This window comes from Myxine glutinosa, chromosome 5 (assembly GCF_964187855.1).
Source record: "Myxine glutinosa chromosome 5, kmMyxGlut1.1, whole genome shotgun sequence".
Lineage (NCBI taxonomy): Eukaryota > Metazoa > Chordata > Myxini > Myxiniformes > Myxinidae > Myxine > Myxine glutinosa.
This window is the reverse complement of record NC_136265.1, coordinates 37,946,237-37,964,286: the sequence shown is the minus strand read 5'-3', so window position 1 is coordinate 37,964,286 and position 18,050 is coordinate 37,946,237. Positions and strand designations below refer to the sequence as shown.

General features: G+C 44.9%; 1 protein-coding gene across 1 annotated transcript in view; it reads right to left on the bottom strand.

Annotated features, from left to right (window-relative positions):
* Positions 1–18,050, bottom strand: part of TRAP1 (TNF receptor associated protein 1) — a gene marked incomplete in the record, with an annotated part of 44,126 nt that overhangs the window by 8,219 nt on the left and 17,857 nt on the right. The window contains 12 exon segments of the mRNA XM_078777922.1: positions 4,096–4,281; positions 4,391–4,538; positions 4,714–4,783; positions 7,660–7,780; positions 8,225–8,380; positions 8,668–8,741; positions 9,477–9,586; positions 10,901–11,055; positions 11,148–11,219; positions 13,147–13,299; positions 14,393–14,475; positions 15,266–15,400. Of these exon segments, the coding sequence (XP_078634048.1) occupies positions 4,096–4,281; positions 4,391–4,538; positions 4,714–4,783; positions 7,660–7,780; positions 8,225–8,380; positions 8,668–8,741; positions 9,477–9,586; positions 10,901–11,055; positions 11,148–11,219; positions 13,147–13,299; positions 14,393–14,475; positions 15,266–15,400 (1,463 nt within the window).

Genomic DNA, 18,050 nt, shown 5'->3' with positions numbered 1-18,050 from the left:
GGGGAGGGGAGAAGAGGGGGGAGGGGAGGAGAGGGGGGGAGGGGAGAAGAGGGGGGAGGGGAGGAGAGGGGGGAGGGGGAGGGGGAGGGGGAAATGGGAGGGGGATGGGGGAGAGGGAGGGGGGAGGGGAGGGGGAGAGGGAGGGGGGAAAGAGAGGGGGAGGGGAGAGGGGAGGGGGAAGGGTGGAGGGGGAGGGGGAAGGGTGGAGGGGGAGGGGGAAGGGTGGAGGGGGAAGGGAGGGGGGAAGGGAAGGGGGGAAGGTAGGGGGAGGGGGGAGGGGGAGGGGGAAGAGGTAGGGGGGAAAGGGAGGGGTAGGGGGGAAAGGGAGGGGTAGGGGGGAAAGGGAGGGGGAGGGGTAGGGAGGGGGAGGAGGGAAGGGGAGGGGAGGGATATAGATGGTTACTGGCAATTGATCACATCCACAAATGATGTAATCCACACAATTTATGTACTTTACATAACGTTAATAGGAATACATGGCCGTGTAGATGGGAAATACAGTTTGTTTGAAATACAGTTTGAAATACAGTTTGTCTCATCTTCTGTCTCTCGCTGTCTGGCCCTCGCCAGACGTTGTTGATTGGCGTTTAGACGTGCCGTTCTCTCATCTTCTGTCTCTTGCTGTCTGAATCTAGAGACACGTTCTTGATTGGCTTGTCGATGGTGAAAAGTATCTTCATCGGTTTCATGGAGACTCCGATCAGCGATTTTCCTTGCTCGGGAGGTTGAACGCGACAAATTTCTTTTCTTCGGTGCCATTGCCTTTATCACAGTCAGTCTTCGTCAAGATTGCAACTCTGCGTCGTGTCGTGGGCGTGGCCAACGTGGCCTCATGCTCCCAGGTGATTGGCTAACTCGAGCTCGAGCGAGCCATAATGCGCTACGTTATGGCAAAAAATATGGATCTAAAGATGAAAGAAAAAAAAACCTATGTGGTGGGAATGGCAATGGTCATTCGATATATTTTCACTTTTACGTTTTGGCTAACTCGCTCGCGAACCTGACGAAGATCCTGAGCGAGGATCGCGACGCTACGCTACGTTATGCTAACGCTACGTTACGCTACGTTATGGCTAAAAATATGGATCTAAAGATGAAAGAAAAAAAAACCTATGTGGTGTGAATGGCAATGTTCCTTGCTGAAATGTGAAAAAACGCAATCGCTTTTCGCTCTGAATTACGTGCGAACGCGTAACTGTGAGATTATGGCGGCAAGGTTGGAACATCAGGTGATCGCTCTGAGCGAATCAGCGCGCTGCTCTGCCACCGGCTCAGATTCCGTGTATAATATTCCTCGCTGAAATGCGCTGAGGTAAAAATATGGTAAAAAAATATTATGAAATATTTTTTTTTAGATAGGCCATGTTCTTCCCAGGCTCAATGGCCATGTCTATGCCAAATATCAAGCACGTGAGCCTCTCCGTTTAGGAGTCTATCGGTAACATTACACACACACACACAAACTGTGTTTTATATATAGACTTGGCATTTAATATGGAATATTTTTTTTTCTTGACTTGGGTTTAATTTCTGAACTCGGTATATCAATCTGGTGAGTTTCTTTTACGCTTCGGTGATTTCTTTGTTAAAAGAACCATGTCACTGATTGTCTGTCGCAGCAAGAAGTCAATAACAGGATTATATCACAGGTGGCGTGACAAAATGTACGGACAGGTACATTTGACGATTGGCTTCACAATCGGGTATATAAGGGTTGTTGCATTCTGTATTTGTGGAAAACAACTGCTGCACGTCTACAAAAGTTATTGCCGCTTCCCCTGGAGATGGTCCGTCAACTCGACAATGCTGTTTGTCATTTAGTGGTGGCTTTATGAAATTCCGGCATGAAACAGCATGCTATTGCTTGGCAGTATGGCATCACTCAAGGTCAGTTGTCAAAGATCCTGAAACGAAATGCTCAGAGGGGTGTCCCTACTCCAATACCGAGGCCAGGACGTCCCCGCAGAACCACAAGGAGGGATGATCGCCAGCTGCACCAGTTAGTCCGTAATGGCCGTACCAAGTCAGCTAATCGGCTTAGGGCTGAGTGGCAGCAACTGACAAATGTGCCTGCATCCAGAAGGCTAGTCGACCAACAACTGGTTCAAGCAGGCTATCGTGCCAGGCGTCCCCTGAGAAAGCCACGCCTGACCAGACAACACAGCCAGCGCCGATTGCAGTGGGCCAGAGAGCACCGTCAATGGCAGCCAGGACACTGGAATCACGTGATCTTCAGTGACGAGTCTAGATTTCTGGTCTATCGTCAAGATGGCCGCGTCCGAGTGCGCAGACAAGTGCACGAAGCCTACAACGAAGATTGTATAGTGCCAAGAGTCCAAGCTGGAGGTGGTGGGGTGACCGTTTGGGCTGCTTTTCATGCAGGGGGCAAAACTGACCTGGTTGTTCTGAATGGAAACCTGAACCAGTTCAAGCACAGGGCCATTCTGGAAGAAACATTGCTTCCATTTGTTCGTGCAGCCTTTCGAGGAAACTTTGTCTTCCAAGATGACAATGCACGGCCTCATCATGCTCGCGTGATCCAACACTTTCTTGCTGACCGTGGTGTCGAGCATATGGAGTGGCCTGCCATGTCCCCGGATATGAATCCGATGGAGAACTTGTGGGCAGAATTAACGCGTCAAATCGACAACTTGGACCAGCAGACTGCCTCTGTGCGTGAATTGCAGCAGGGTATTGTAACTGCATGGCAAGCGATTCCTGTCCAAACCTTGGCAAATCTCGTGAACAGCATGCCTCAACATGTACGTGCTCTCCTGAATGCTCGTGGGGGTTACACGAAGTACTGAACTGTAATTTTACTGTCCGTAATCCCAGTCGTAATTTAACTTTTGTTTTTGTTGAAATTTTTTTTGGCTAATGTGCAAAATAAAGAGATACTTCTGGAAAACGCACAGAAGGTTAACACAGTACTGTCCGTGAATTGAGTTCGATATCAGTTTACATCACTTTCAAGGATCAATTTATTTGCTTCGAAATGTCAAATGTGGTTTTTGTTTCTTTTAAAGGTCGCATTAACAAAATCTAGAATAATTTCAACATAATTCCAATGATCTTTTGGTTCTAAGTCATCTTGAAAAGTAAATTCAACCCCACAAAAAAATATTCCATATTAAATGCCAAGTCTGTATATAGATTATACATACATGCTTGAACCAAGTTTGATTTAAATCCCTTCAGCTGTTCTCAAGTATCACTATTTTTTTTAACCTGATATGACCTCTGACCTTTGACCTTTGATGCCAAAATCTAATCAGTTCATTTTTGCATCATAATATATACTTATTCTTGGGGAAAATGTCAGGGGCATAGAAAAGGCCCCTTTATCGAAGGGCATGTGCCATGTGGCAAAGTATAGAAAATAAGGGACATTCAAAAAAATATTGTGTGCATGCTGTCTGGTGTTCGGGTGTCTGGTGTTCTTAGGAGGAACCAAGTAATGCTCTAGAAAAGTTCATATAAAGGGTTATATAAAATCTAATCAGATCATCTTTGCATCATAATATATACTTATAACAAGTTTGGTAAAACCCCATCACCGGTTTACAAGTTAGCGCAGCAACAGAATTTTTACCGAATGGGAACTCTCATCCCTTAAAACTACATAACATAATCCGTTTATTCTTACATCATTATACAAACTTGTACCAAGTTTGACTTAGTTCCCTTCAGCCATTCTTAAGTTATCACAGTAAAGAAAATCTATCATGGATGGATGCATGGACGGATAGACAGACAACCAGAAAACAATGCCTCCGGCAAGTTCGTCGGCGGAAGCATAAAAAAACAAAAGCGAGAATTTGCAATACATATCCCCCATCGGTGCCAATGAATGTTTTTAAATTTTTTGCCTAATTTAAAGAAATTATGAAACACCCTGAAACTCAATCTTGCTCTGTAACTTGTCATAACAGGGCCATGCACCAATATTCAATTGAATATGTGAAAGGGCATGGAAAAAGAAGTGCAAAAATCACAGGTGGGACGGACAGACAGATGGAGAGCAAAGCTATATTCTCCTCCAGGTAGGGGACTAATAATCATGATCAACTCTGCACGGCAAAGTGTCCAAATTACCTCAATGTCCTTTCTCCTGACAGCCTCAAAATAAGGCGAGGATTGCGCGAGGACGCGACTTGGGGTACACAAATAATGTATGTGGCGGGCAGAAGACTGCATGCGGCCCACGTACTCCATCAGCGTTGTCTTCTGACCGGGTTCCAGCGCAGAGCTTTCAAAACGTAAAAGCCTGGCGATGTCCTCCTTTAATGGTGACACGTCATACGTCATTGCAGCAAATGTCCGGGCTGGATTCATCGTATACTGTACGCTCAAGTCCATGTCAATGGATTTATTGTACAAAGACACCGACCTTGACCTCCTGCTCAGCCGTTGTGACGATGCCTTCGCGGATGTATACACCGTAGTCGTCGTAAAACGTGTCAAACTTTTCAGGATCCTTGCGTATCTGCTCTAAAAGAAACTTCACAAGGCGTCGTTCCAAGACGTCCCGTAGCTTCCTGCAAGACATGCCATGCCATGCCCTTTCACTTGTACGCCGTTCGTGACTCTATTCGTCTGTTATGCCAAAGCCGATCCTCGATCCAATAATATAACGTCTACTACACTGCTGCTTAACTCAGACCCAGGGCTCCAGCAAGGAACCAGCAGAGGTAGAGAGAACGTACACTGTACCTGATGAGTGCGTTCTGCTGGAGAAGTTCCCGACTGAGATTGAGTGGAATGTCTTCACTGTCAACCACCCCTGCACATGACAGAAACCCAAATAAGAAGCAACATAGAGTCACAACAAGCCAGGCGAGCACCAACAAACAAAATAACATCTCATCGCCAATTTCACAGAAATGGTTCAATATTACGACTTGCGAGTCGTAATGTTGAAGTCATACTGCAGGCGACACATGTAAAACTGTATTGTGCTGATTCTCAAGAAGAATGAGGAGTACTCGTATTATTGAATCGATCTATAGCACAGATATTCAGATTATCCCATGGTATCACAGCATATTTCAGTATTTGCCGTTCTCCAATGGGTTCCCTTCCTAACCAGTGGAAAAGGAGTTCACTTCCAAATCGGCGGAATAGGGGCTCCCTTCAAAGTTGGTGGAAAAGGGATTCCCTTCATAATCGGCTGAAAATGGGTTCTTTTCGAAATCGGCAGAAAAGGGGTTCCCTTCCTAATCGACAGAAAAGGGGTTCCCTTCCAAATTGGCAGAAAAGGGGCTCCCTTCCAAATCGACGGTAGAAGGGTTCCCTTCCTAACTGGCAGAAAAGGGGCTCACTTCCTAATTGGCGGAAAAGGGGTTTCCTTCCAAATTGGCAGAAAAGGGGTTCCCTTCCTAATTGGCGGAAAAAGGGGTTCCCTTCCAAATCGGCAGAAAAGGGGTTCCCTTCCAAATAGTTGGGACTGGCATTCCCTTCCAAATGGGTAAGACAGGTGTTCCCTTTCAAATCATATATAAAATACAGCAAACCCTTAAACATCGCGGGTTTGAATATCGCAGTTTTGACCAATCACGGGCAACCTCTTTAAGTACTGATTTTTTTTTATCGTTTGGGGCTTAATTTCGACCAATCGCCGTTTTTGAGCTGAGCTGTGATGGTTATCTCACACACCATTAACAATAGCTCTGAAGCAGAAAACGATGGACAAAAGTAATTATTTTAATTATTTGCTGGTTTACGGAGTTGCAGAACAATTTATAAAAGAAACATCAACAGATCACAAAGGGAAACGATTTGACAGATTAATAGGGGAGGAATGGTGGGGGCGTTAGACACATTAAAGAAGGGAAGGGCCACGTTTTATCTCCTGAAAGTTTGATCCGTTTCAACGCAGCAGGAGACTTCGTCGCAAAGCTGATATACATTTATCTTTCATGTTTATTACCTCATGCACGCAAGCAAAAAGCATGGCCAAGCAATTGGCTCATCTGTAAGCATCAGCTTATGATCGAGGAACAACTTTTTTAAATTGAATGTTATATTTTGAACACGAATCGGAACATGATCGGACGACAAATCTGCTCTTTTACTATATATTGGTATCTTTTACTCTCTCTCTTATTTTACTGTCTGCCTGGCAGGAAACTTACTGTATTTAAGGACATTAAAAAAGACACAAACAACAGGCACGAATAACTACGGTAACATGCGAAATAGGGTGGTGTAATGGACACTGCATTAAAGGTGGTGAAATGGCAGTAAAATTCCAGATTTATTTTATTTATATGATTTTTAAAATTTCATTTTATTTAAATTTAATTATATACTTGAACACTGTAGAACATAAATCACCTTCTTGTTATTTCCAAGAACCTCCAGTTTCATAGTACTTCAACAAAACGATGTTTAAAATCATTAGTTTATTTAAGTTTAAGTGTCCACTTGAATATTCTGTGGAGTAACGTGTTCTATGAACTTTCTTGAGTGTTCTCATGGGCCCTTGGTTTTAACGATGGCGGTTTTGAATGTTGCGGCATTTTCCAGGAACATCTGCCATGATCTTTCCTGGGAAAACCACATTTCCAAGCTGGCCTCCAAAGCCAGTCGCCGACTGGGCATCCTCCGTCATGTGAAGTCCTTTCTGTGCACTTCTGAGCTCCTCACCACGTACAAAGCTTTCATCTGCAGCTCAAAGGAATACTACTCTCCCCTATGGGCTGGTGCTCCTGCCTCACACCTAGCTCGGCTTCACGTGGTTGAAACCAAAGCATTCAGAATCATTGGAATCTCCCACGATGAAGCTGATTCTGAAGGCCTTTCTCTCTCTCTCAACACAGGCAGGTTGGTGGTCTTTCTGTCTTCTACCGACTCCTCTCTGGCCTTGCTCCCCCAGCTCTCTCTGTGCTCTGCCCCCCAAATATTCCTGCAGAATGCACAAGATCTGCCAGCAACCCTCTTCTGGTGAAACTGACAAAATCAAGACTCTCTATTCACCTCCACTCTTTCATTCCTCTTTTCTCCCACCTCTGGAACAAACTCCCTCACTCTCTTCAATCCCACTCCTCCCTCCAAGTCTTTAAAACAGCTGTTCACCACCATCTCTTATCTTCCCCCATCCAAAACCTTGATCTTTTCTACCCCCCGTTAAAACACCCCAAATACGCCTCTTTCAATCCCCAACTTTTTTTCCTGAAATTCCTAGTAGTGTTCATTTGCTTTATACCATGTACCCCTCCCTCCTCCCCCAGCCCTCCCCTTCCACAGATCTACCACGTCCCTGTTCTCGACTGTTGTTGTGCTTGTGTGCTTCCCTCTCTCCCCCTCTTGTCTCCCACTCCCTTCATTGTATGTTCTCTGTCTGTGCATGTTTTCATGTTTAATGTGTTAGCTCTTACACGAGCCTCGATTCTGTATAGAAAACATTAAAAAATGATAATAAAAAAAAAACGTAACCGCTGTGATATCTTACGGTTTACTGTACGGTAAGTCTCATTTCGTGAATGTTGTGTAAATGTTTCTTGAAAAAATATATAGCAGAGAAACTTTGCAGCGCATATCAGATAGCATATACATCATGTAATCACACTGTTGTGACAGTCTGAAAGTACGTTAACAACTTAAATAGAACCAGGAACACAATCACAAGCCCATGAAGAAATTGAGTCACTGGCCTACCGTGGAGAAAGCGCAGCCAGTGGGGCAAGATGTCGGTTGCCTTACTCTGCACCAGAACCTTACGACTGTAAAGACTCACCGAGCTCCCAGCCTCTCTGCTCAGATCGAACACAGTGGGTTTCTGCACTCACCGATGGATGTGCATGCGTACATTTGTTTTTGCTTACACACGCTCATCTCACAAACCTGCTTCAACCTCCATCCTCAAATAAAACAGAATTCCAAGAACAAAAATTGGAGAATTACTAGTTCTGATTATTATCAACTTCATTTTTCTATTTTACTTCCTCAAATGGAAAATAGGATGCAGCGTTAAGGAGAAAATGCATCTTTAGGGAATCCACTTCCTGTATATCAATGGATGTGCAACACATGACATCACATGCGTTTTGGCCAATCGTGGTGCATCTTTTGCCACCTAATAACACATTATTTTCACCTAAGGATGGAACATGAAAACTTCCTGGTAATTCCGCTATTTTTTAAACTAGCCTTCCATAATAGTCCTCTCCATGCCGACACTCATAATGAAGTCAATCTCCACCATTTGACATGACGTCCTTACCTCCTCTGGGACATAAAATATGCTGCGAATATTGACTGGTGCATCAGCACGATATAACAAGGTGTATCGCGGACGTCCTTGTGCCCTGCTCAAGAACCGGTAGAAGTCCTCGTGTTGCTGCTCTCCAATAGATTTTGCGTCTTCCATCCACAATGCCTTGGGAGAATCGACACAAAATTGATGGAGTCACGTGAGGGCAAAGTATTGGCCAAACCCCCCCAATAAATTAAATAGTGAATACTTGATGACGTGTGACTCGACCAACCCTCAGCAGTAATGTGTCATATTCAGGAAGTAATTTTAAAAATGAAAAACTGAATGCCGTTGGCAAATTAAAAAAATTTCTCCGTATGTTTAAACACAAATGCATTCCATCATCCCCAAACATAAAAAAAAAAAGATTCAACTTCAAAGAAAAAGCCCAAAGCTAACGTGGATTTCACCTGCACTGTGTTATGCCTCGTGCCGTTGAGAAGGATCGGAAATCCAATAAAATTGCTATATTTCGTCACGATTCCTGCAAAACAAATGGTGACATGACAAGGTGAAGAACGAATCGTTTTGTTTCATTTTGTGAACTGTCATCAAACAAATTCTAACACCTCATTCACACCATCAGCCCAGAACTGTCCCCTTCCTACTATGCCCCGCTTTCCTCTAGACCGGGCCTAGCTGCAGCTAAACACTGATGAACACGATGTGCAGATCAGAGAGAGGATCCTTGTAGTCCGTGGGCTGAGTAGGGTTTACATGCACCCCCCCCCCCCACAACTTAACTTCCCGGGTATGTCCATGTACCCCCCACCCTAGGGGTTAGGAAAAACCATGTTAACAGAAAACAAACTCATTCCCTCATAGTTTGACCTCTGGTGACCTCATTAGTGACCTCATTTGCATATAATACATATCATTGTAAAGAGTGTCCCAGGACAAACATTTTGAGGGGTCATATGCAACCATAGGATGACTAGGTAAAAAGTTATGGCCATTTGAATTTCGCCTACCCCTAATTTTCGGAAATCACTGACACAGGGGGGTAACATCAAAATATGCATGGGAGGTACCTTGGGAATGAGTTTTTTTTCTGTTAATATGGTTTTTCCTAACCCCTACGGTGGGGGGTACATGGACATACCCGGGAAGTTAAGTTGGGGGGGGGGGGGGTGCATGTAAACCCTACTCAGCCCACGGACTATTGGGATTTGGGATAAAAAAGAAGGAATTTATATTTTCAACAATCATTTCTGCTCACCCTTGATCACATCCTCACTGGAGAACTCGCGGCTTTCAGGCTTGAGGTGAAGAACCACCTTGGTGCCGACTTCACCACCCGCAACCTCTGCCACATGATATCTTCCTAAGCTGAATTGCATGAGGGTGGGGGGGGGGGGGGGGGGGTTGTAAAGGATGGCTGAAGTAGAGATGAGGACATTATATTGAACAATAACTGGCAAAATGAAATTAACAAAAAAGGATAAAATAAGCATACGCCTCAAGCTGCCCCAACACCGGCGAGTCTGGTGGGAATTGTTCCACAGAAACCTCCTCTCTCTCTCTCTGTCTATCTCTCTCTGTGTCTCTGTCTGTCTGTCTGTCTCTCTCTGTGTCTGTCTGTGTCTGTCTGTGTCTGTCTGTGTCTGTCTGTGTCTGTCTCTCTGTCTCTCTCACAAATTCATCCCATCTCGTCTTCAATAATCCTACACTTCCCACTCATGGTACACTGAATCCTGTGGTGAGGCAGTTGCTCTGAAACGAACCTGCCTTCCCTTCCTGGAAAGCAAATCCGACAGAAAACAATCTCAGTGCATTCCAAAAAGTCCACAACAAGTGGGTGTCCATTCTCAGGAGAACCAGAAAACAACATCTGTCCAACCTCAAAAATGAACTTTCAAACTTGTTTCCATCCTCTAAAACCAGGCAACACCTTGTTAAGTTTGTCTCCGCTGTATCCATCCCTGACCCCTTTCTTCAAATTGCATCACAGCCGACTCTGCTCGTAAGAAGATCCTGCACATCCTCTTTCAGCCTGCAATTTGCCCTAGGTCATCGTACATCTGCTTGGAAATCCACCAACATCACTGCACTACATATAAAGAAGCAAAAACTGATCCCCTTAAATACAGATCTATCGGCTTGCATCCAATCATCAGCAAGGTCATGGAATCAATCATCGCAGTTGATATGAAATCTTTGCTTTTCTCCAACGGCCTCATCTCAGATCACCAATTTGGTGATCATGATCATAGTTTGACAGCAACAAACAACTTTTACATTTTAATGCTTGATATTTGCAGACGCGTGCTCCGCCAGGCTGGCGCGGGCCGGGAATGCATGCACGGTGGGCCCAAACGTTCAGGGCTAGAGGAACACTGTGCGCAATTGCATGACGATACACGTATGACGTCAAGAGTCTACAAGTTAGGAACTGCAATAATTATTGTCTAACTTCTGCTTTTGAGTAGAACTACCTGTTTGAAACCCTGGACGGAAGAGTCGATCCAATCGGCCTCAGAAAGGCAAGTTCCACAGAAGGGAAGTCCAAGCAAAAATGTTAATATGAAAATAAAAAGAAAACCGAAAAAACACGTGCATGGAGGAAAGAATTTTGGGTTGAATGTGTGAAACAAAGCATCGTCTTTCCTTGCCGATTGCAAATGCACCTTTACTCGGACTCACCCATCAGACGTCCACTTGTGACCCAACGCAGCACCGGGTGGCCGAGTGAAAACGTCAACGTGGTTAGAAACCATGAACGCGGAGTAAAACCCAACACCAAACTGCCCGATGACCTCTCGGCCTTCACCCGAGGTGCCAAGTTTATCCACAAAAGCCTAAAAGGGAAGGGAAGTTTAGGCTCCGAAATCAGCGCAAGCATCGTCTGCTCAGAGGTGAACATTCAAACCATCCACGAGAGCTCGCCTACCTTGGATCCAGAGTGGGCGATGGTTCCCAGGTTCTGTACAAGCTCCTCTCTTGTCATACCGACGCCATTATCCTGCAAGTTTGTGGGTGGGGGAGTCATTTCATGTAACCACAAAGATAATCTCAAATAAGATTATTTGGGCTTTAAAACAAGTCGAGATTAAAAAATTAAAAAATTGAGCAATGCGACTGTTGCCAATATGCTTCTGCGTAGTCCAGTCCCGTGGAAATGGGTAGATGCCCTCATTCACTGTCCTAAAAATAAACAAGTTTGGTTTAAATCCCTTCAGTTGTTTTCAAGTATCACATTTTTACCACAGGACTAACTTCACGTCGATCGGTGAAGCGTTTTTGGAGAAGGGTTTAAAAAAAAAAATCGGCTTTCAAGCTAATATGGCTGCCAAACTACGTGACATATGATATCAAAAGTGTACACTCTGCATATGATTATTTGGTGGTCAAAGGGTTAGCAATGACCAAGATGGTGGTGGAGAACTGAGCAACTCCTCATCCTTAAAATATTCCATATAGTCTGCGTCTCAGATAGCTTCTCCTAATCAAACTCCTACCGCATGGCTTCTCGTGCCGACCCCTGTTTTTAACTAAATGCGGAGGTGTGAAAGGCGGGTGTCTGGCGCCTTATAACCAGGCTTGCTTCGGGTAGGTGGAACTCGTTAGCCTTGGCCAGCAATCTGCCTGGGAGGACAACTCTGATCTCAAACCCGGGTGAGTGGTACTCGTTAGCCTTGATCAGCAATCTGCCTAGGAGAAGGACAACTCTGATCTCAAACCCAGGTGGGTTGAGCTCGTTAGCCTTGGTCGGCAGTCTACCAAAAATGGGGGTGGAGGCACTGTTGTCTCATAGCAGACTAGCTCACCCCTCCCAGCCATTTTTGTTCTGTGAAGAGAAAACTTTCTACATTTGTCTTGTTTCAATCCAAGGGGCTGGTTGTTCGGCTTTTGTTTTCTTTGTGTCACCCTCACCTTGAGTGGCCCTCTGGCTTTGTGGTGGGCAATATCCCATTAAAAAAAAATGTATGGGTAGGGGATCATGTTTGTGAAGTTTTGTCTTGATCGGAAAAGGTTTGTTTTTCTATCCAAGATGGCAGCCAAACCACGTGACCGACAGCATCATTGTTTTCAAACTATATTCAACAATGGAGTTAGATTGCATTTGTAAAATTTCGCATCAATAGGGTAAGCGGTTTCAGAGATATAATTATTTAATATTTTCCTTCAATCCAATATGGCTGCTAAACCTTGTGACCTATGATATCATAAATTTAATATTTTAATACAAATGGGTCAGAGATCATGCACTTTAAATTTTTTTTTAGGAAAAGGCATTCAATTAAAGCATTTATCGCTGGTATGCCACTTCACCGATGATGTCATCATTATCATGCTTTTGTTCTTCATTGGGAGTACTTGACGATGTGCCAAGTTTAAAATTTTTCCATTCAGTGGTTTCCGAGAAAACTTTTTAAATTATTTGCATTTAATCCAAGATGGCTGCCATACTATGTGACCAATGACGTCACAATTATCACAAAAGCATTGTGCATGGGTGTTGCTCCTACCCTGAATGTTTTGCCTCAATCGGACATGTGGTTGCAAAGAAAAACGAGGTTTAATCCTGTACAGAGGAACGGACAACCGGAAAACATAATGTCTCTGGCCACCTTAGGGGGCTTTTTCCAAAAATGGTGGAGATCAAATCCCTTTGACCTCACCCCCCCCCCCCCCCCAACCCCCTCCTCACCCCCAATACTCTCACCCCCATCCTTCCCTACTCGTGTCCCAGACATTCATTTTGTCCTCCTTCAAACCTCCTTTCTTCACTATCAAACAGGCCCTCCCTTAAGCATAAACACCACAGATGGTCTCTCATGCTAATCTTGCAAACATCTTCAGCCAGAAACAGAATAGGTTTTCACAATAGACACAAAGCCAAGAAAAGTTGAAGAAAGCAATGACAAACATCCCATCTTCAGGCACACCTGTATTGTGAGAGTATTATCGTGACGGTCGGTGGTCAGATGGACTTCCAGGGAAGTCGTTTCTGTCTGATCAAGTTGCCCTCCGGTAAGCTTGGATCTCCGCCGTCTCTCCAAAGCATCGCTGGCATTGGACACGAGCTCACGGACAAAGACCTATAAGAGTAAAGAAAATGACAGGAAAAATATTACCTGTAAGAAAAAAAAAAAATCGGACCGTGGGTTGTGAAGATCACCTGGATCAGGCGCAGCAGTCACTCAAACCGCATTTAGACTCCCTTGGACCCTGATATTTTTAATGCCGTGAACAAAATTTGGTACATCACGGGCGATGAAGGTAGTGGTCAAGTTTCATCGAAATAGTGTGTGTAGTTTCGGAGATGAGAGAAAATATCTATTTGGGGGGGGGGGGGGGGGCAAACTTCCCACACCCATAGACCCCCTTATTGAATGCAGATTTTCATGCGGTCAATAAACCTTCGTTAGGCATCAAATAGGAAGCTTGTGGCCAAGTTTCGTCAACATCGTGTGTTTGGCTCAAGCGATAATGACTGAAGTGTTTCCGACCACACCTCCTTCAAATTCCGTTTTCTTTCCTTAAAGTCCCTGTAGTGTCCATCTTGTTTATCCTGTGTACCTCCGCCCCAGCCCTCTCCCTTCCACAGATCTCCCAATATCCCTATTCCCTACTGTTGATGTTCTTCCCTCTCTCTCCCCCTTTTGTCTCCCACTCCCTTTATTATACGTTCTATGTGTCAACTCTTACACGAGCCTCGACTTTGTATTTAAAAAAAAAAAAGTGTTTACGGACTCACTCACTCACTGACTGACTGACTGACTGACTGACTGACCCATGAACACTGCTCGATCACATAATCTCATGGGACTAAAGTTTAGGCGAGCGAAAAAGTAACAAATGATGATTAAGCAAAAATAAATATACATACATGTATAAATATATATATATATATATATTTTTCAACCTAAATTGCTTATAAAAATATAATATCTCAAACATTACAAATAAAATTGTGCAAAATAATTGTTTGTATTATGATTGGTGACAATCATGACAACACAGCAACTCAGGTACAGTCATTATCCTCAGTTAAAACAAGCCCTTTCCTCTGTAACGACGCGTGGTGAGGTGAGCGTAGCGAGTCAAGCCAAGGTAGTGTATGTATCTACATATATAAACACAGCATGATTCTCGAACCAAGTATCCTGGGCAGGTGAACGTGAAATATACCTCTCTGTCTGAGTACAAAGATTTGGCAACGATGTCCAACAGTCTTCTAGTTTCAGCCTGAAATTCATATGTGGACTCCTCTCCTGTAGGTCACACCGTAAAGAACAAGAAATCGTTACAACGAAGGCAATTAATGGCAAAAAAAACGAAAAAAAAATTCAATAAACAAATAATCCGAAGCAGTTTCCTGCAACTACAACCGAAAAAACTACTTTAATGTCACCAATGATTCCAAGCTCCTTTTATTTTGGGGTTAGCCGGGAAACGTTTTTGCACGAAGCAGCTATAGCGAGGCCTGATGTTCGGCTGAAGGTGATTTGGGCAGGGATTTGCAATTTGTTCAGGGTGCTGGTGATAACTTGCCTACTCTTTGAGAAAGACACTGTGGGCTCTTTAACATCCATCAATGACCAGTGCCGGCAGACGGGATACCCGGCTCCACGTCCATCCGACGGACGTCACACAAATTATTTAATAGCCCTGCGTGCGAAACACCAGGATGATATTTCATAGCTGGGTCGGGATTCAAACCCGGAAGAGACAGCTCGGAGACGAGTACCCATACCTATCGATTATCCTGCCCGCCCATAATATGAGACAATCTCATTGGGTACAAATGGTGAATCTTCTCGTGCATTCTCTTTTTAGGGAAGATCAGACGGCACTCACGTAAGAAGCTCAACCCAAGTCTGGCTTGAATAATCAAATATGTTCATGTATTTCCTCATTATCAAATAAACCTTCAGCCACAAAATCTGCGATTAACTCGTTATTTAAATATATAACTCGCATTTTAAATGATCGATGAAACAACGGCGAAAAATCGACTGTGTACAAGATACAGACACACACACCGACAGATGGAGAGCTGACCTGTCAATTGTTCCTGGTCCTGTGAAATTGATTGATCTTCCAATTGCTTTCCAGTTCCTTGTGATGGGACAGATTCTGTGCTGAAGAACGAAGCCACAGGGGAGATGCCATTTTGTTGTTGTGTCTTTCGCATTGCTGAAGCAGGATGGGGAGGAAGAGCGAGACATTTGGTTTGCTTACTTGATGTACATAGGTGGAGTGGTTTAAAAAAAAATAAAAAAAATAAAAAAAATTGTTACGGATCCGGGGGACGGAACTCCCGTTAGCAATGGGGGGTTAATCCCCTAGTCCTGTTAAGCTGGCCGTCCGACCGGTCCTGGGGGTATGACGTCACTTCCGGTCGTTGGTAAGTAGGGTTGTAAGCCCAATTTGTCTTAATACCTAAGTACTACCACCGGCCGTAAGCGAGGAAATACTCCCACCCGGGCCGCAGCGTGATTGGATTGCGCCGAGCGAAGCGAGCTGCGACCCGGGACGTTATCAAGGGACTAAACCCGATTATAAGGCGTTGGCCAAATCATGCCACAGGTACTCAATCGAAAGAAATCACGAAAGCGATCGGATGAGAAAGAAGAAACCAAATATAACAAATAACAGACATTTATTAATTATGTACAAAAAACCAAAGGAAGAGAAACGAAAGTAATATACAGGACGAAGAAGAAGAAGATACACAGGGCAAGCCTTAAAACAGTCTTATAATATACCCCAGACAACAAACAGGACCACAGACTTACAAGACAAGGAGAATGGCAATGGTAGGGATGCGCCAGGGAGCGAATGGTCCAGGCAGATGGTAAGGATGCGCCAGGGAGAGAATGGTCCAGGCAGATGGTAAGGGGCTGGCAGGTCCGGGCAGCGGCACAGCGTTGAGGTTCACTCCAGGTTCACGCTCCGGGCTCGAAGCGAACAGCGGCCGGCAGCTTCGCGTCTCAACAACCGGCGACAATAGGGCCCTAGAGGGTCTCGAACTATTGCCGCAATGCGAGCACCCCCACGTCTCTCTCTCTCTCTCTTCTCGGTTCGGCTGGATCACTCATCTCCATAAGCAGTCCCCCGCGCCCGCCTTTATCGCTCGTGGCCGTATCAAGCCGCGGGCTCCGAGGGCACGCCTATGAGTTGTCTCACCTCTGCCCCGGTTGGCTGGTAAGGTGGCCACGCCTTGCTCTGGGCGCCCGGCCGACTCCTCCCCCTTCTTTGCCAAGCTTGGCCTCGTGGCTTATGGCGGCTTGCGGGATAGAAAACCACTCCCGCCACTTTTGAAAGGGACTTTGAAGAGCGGAGATGATTGGGGAAATTGAAAGGGCCTATCTTATTTGATTAATGCAACGTAGAGTCAAACTATTGGGAATAGAGCCTTACCTGAAACACATAATAATGGGATAACTACAGAGAGGCTTATGGTTCGCTACGTGTTGTTCATGGACTAACTAGGGTGCGATCTTTAACCAGCCAATTGATGGGAATACTTACAGGGGGACATTTATAAGGGATACATTTACTAAAATTTACTAGTGAAGGTTCTAAAAACCGTAACAATATATATATACTGTATAATTGTTTTTCTTTATTCTTGAGAAAGGCCAGTGGATGTACGGTTGTCAGTGATGCTGCCGTCGAGCAGTTATTTATTTTGCTCATTAAAGGTTGGAGAACTCAAGATGGATTCATTTTATATATATATATATTGTTGTGGATTTGAGAATTGTTGTAAAATATCACCCTGTGTAAGTGTCATGATTGTTGTAAATACCTCCTTTAAGAACCAAGATCAATGGTCGTCCCCTTAGTTAATTCACCGCATACACCTAGCAAATTTTAGAACCTCTAAATAGTTATTCCCTTATTCTATGTTAGTTAAAGGCTGTGTCTTCCATTAGTTGACACTCCATTGCACCGAATCAAATAAGAATAGCTCCCCTTCAATAATTACATTTCCCAGCCAAACTCTCCATCTCTGGGTAAAGCAGTTTCACAAGCGTGGGGTGCGCGCCCTCTCATTTCGCTGCTATAGTGAATATGTGCTCCGTGCTGTTTGAACAGGAGGGGCGGGGTCGCCGGAAAGAGGCAAGCCGAGGGCGCGCCACGAGGGGCGGGGCTGTTTAGCCCCATGCCCAAATAAGGAAACAAGCCCGTGGCTCGCCACGAGGGGCGCGCCGTTCGGCGCCATGCCCAAATAAGGAGACGAGCCCGGGGCATTGCCATGTAAGGTCACGAAACAGAGCACGGGGGAGGGCGGGACCGAAACCGACGAGGGCGTGTCACACCCGCGCTGAAGGTATGAGACAAGCGTGCGACGATCGCGCAAGAGAGATACAGTCAGAGATACAAAGAAGGTGGTGCAAAAGGAGGATTGGAGGGAGAGAGGCGCGTCAGACGATTGAGAGAGGACCGGAGCAGATGACAAAAGAGCCGGAGGCGTGTCGAGTAAGGACAAGATACATGTGCTGCTGACGCCCTGCTCGCTCCTAGCCCGGAGAGGACCTGCTTGCTGTGCGCCCTGCTCAACCTTCCAGGCTTTGTGGTCCCACCTGAACCTTCTGATCCCTCCAGCCAATCCACTCTGCAATTTCCCCATTCGTGTACGTGAGTTTGTTCTGTGTGTCTTGTCCCTGGGTGGCGGCTTGCGGGAGTCTGTATAAGCAAGTCTGTATAAGCTAGAAATTGCTCTGTGTCCTTCTGGTCCGTCCCTCTTTCTGCCTTTATTTTATTATCCTTCCCCCTTCCTTGGTTTCTTTTGATTGTACATAATAGTAGTAATAAATTATATTTGTATTTCCTACCT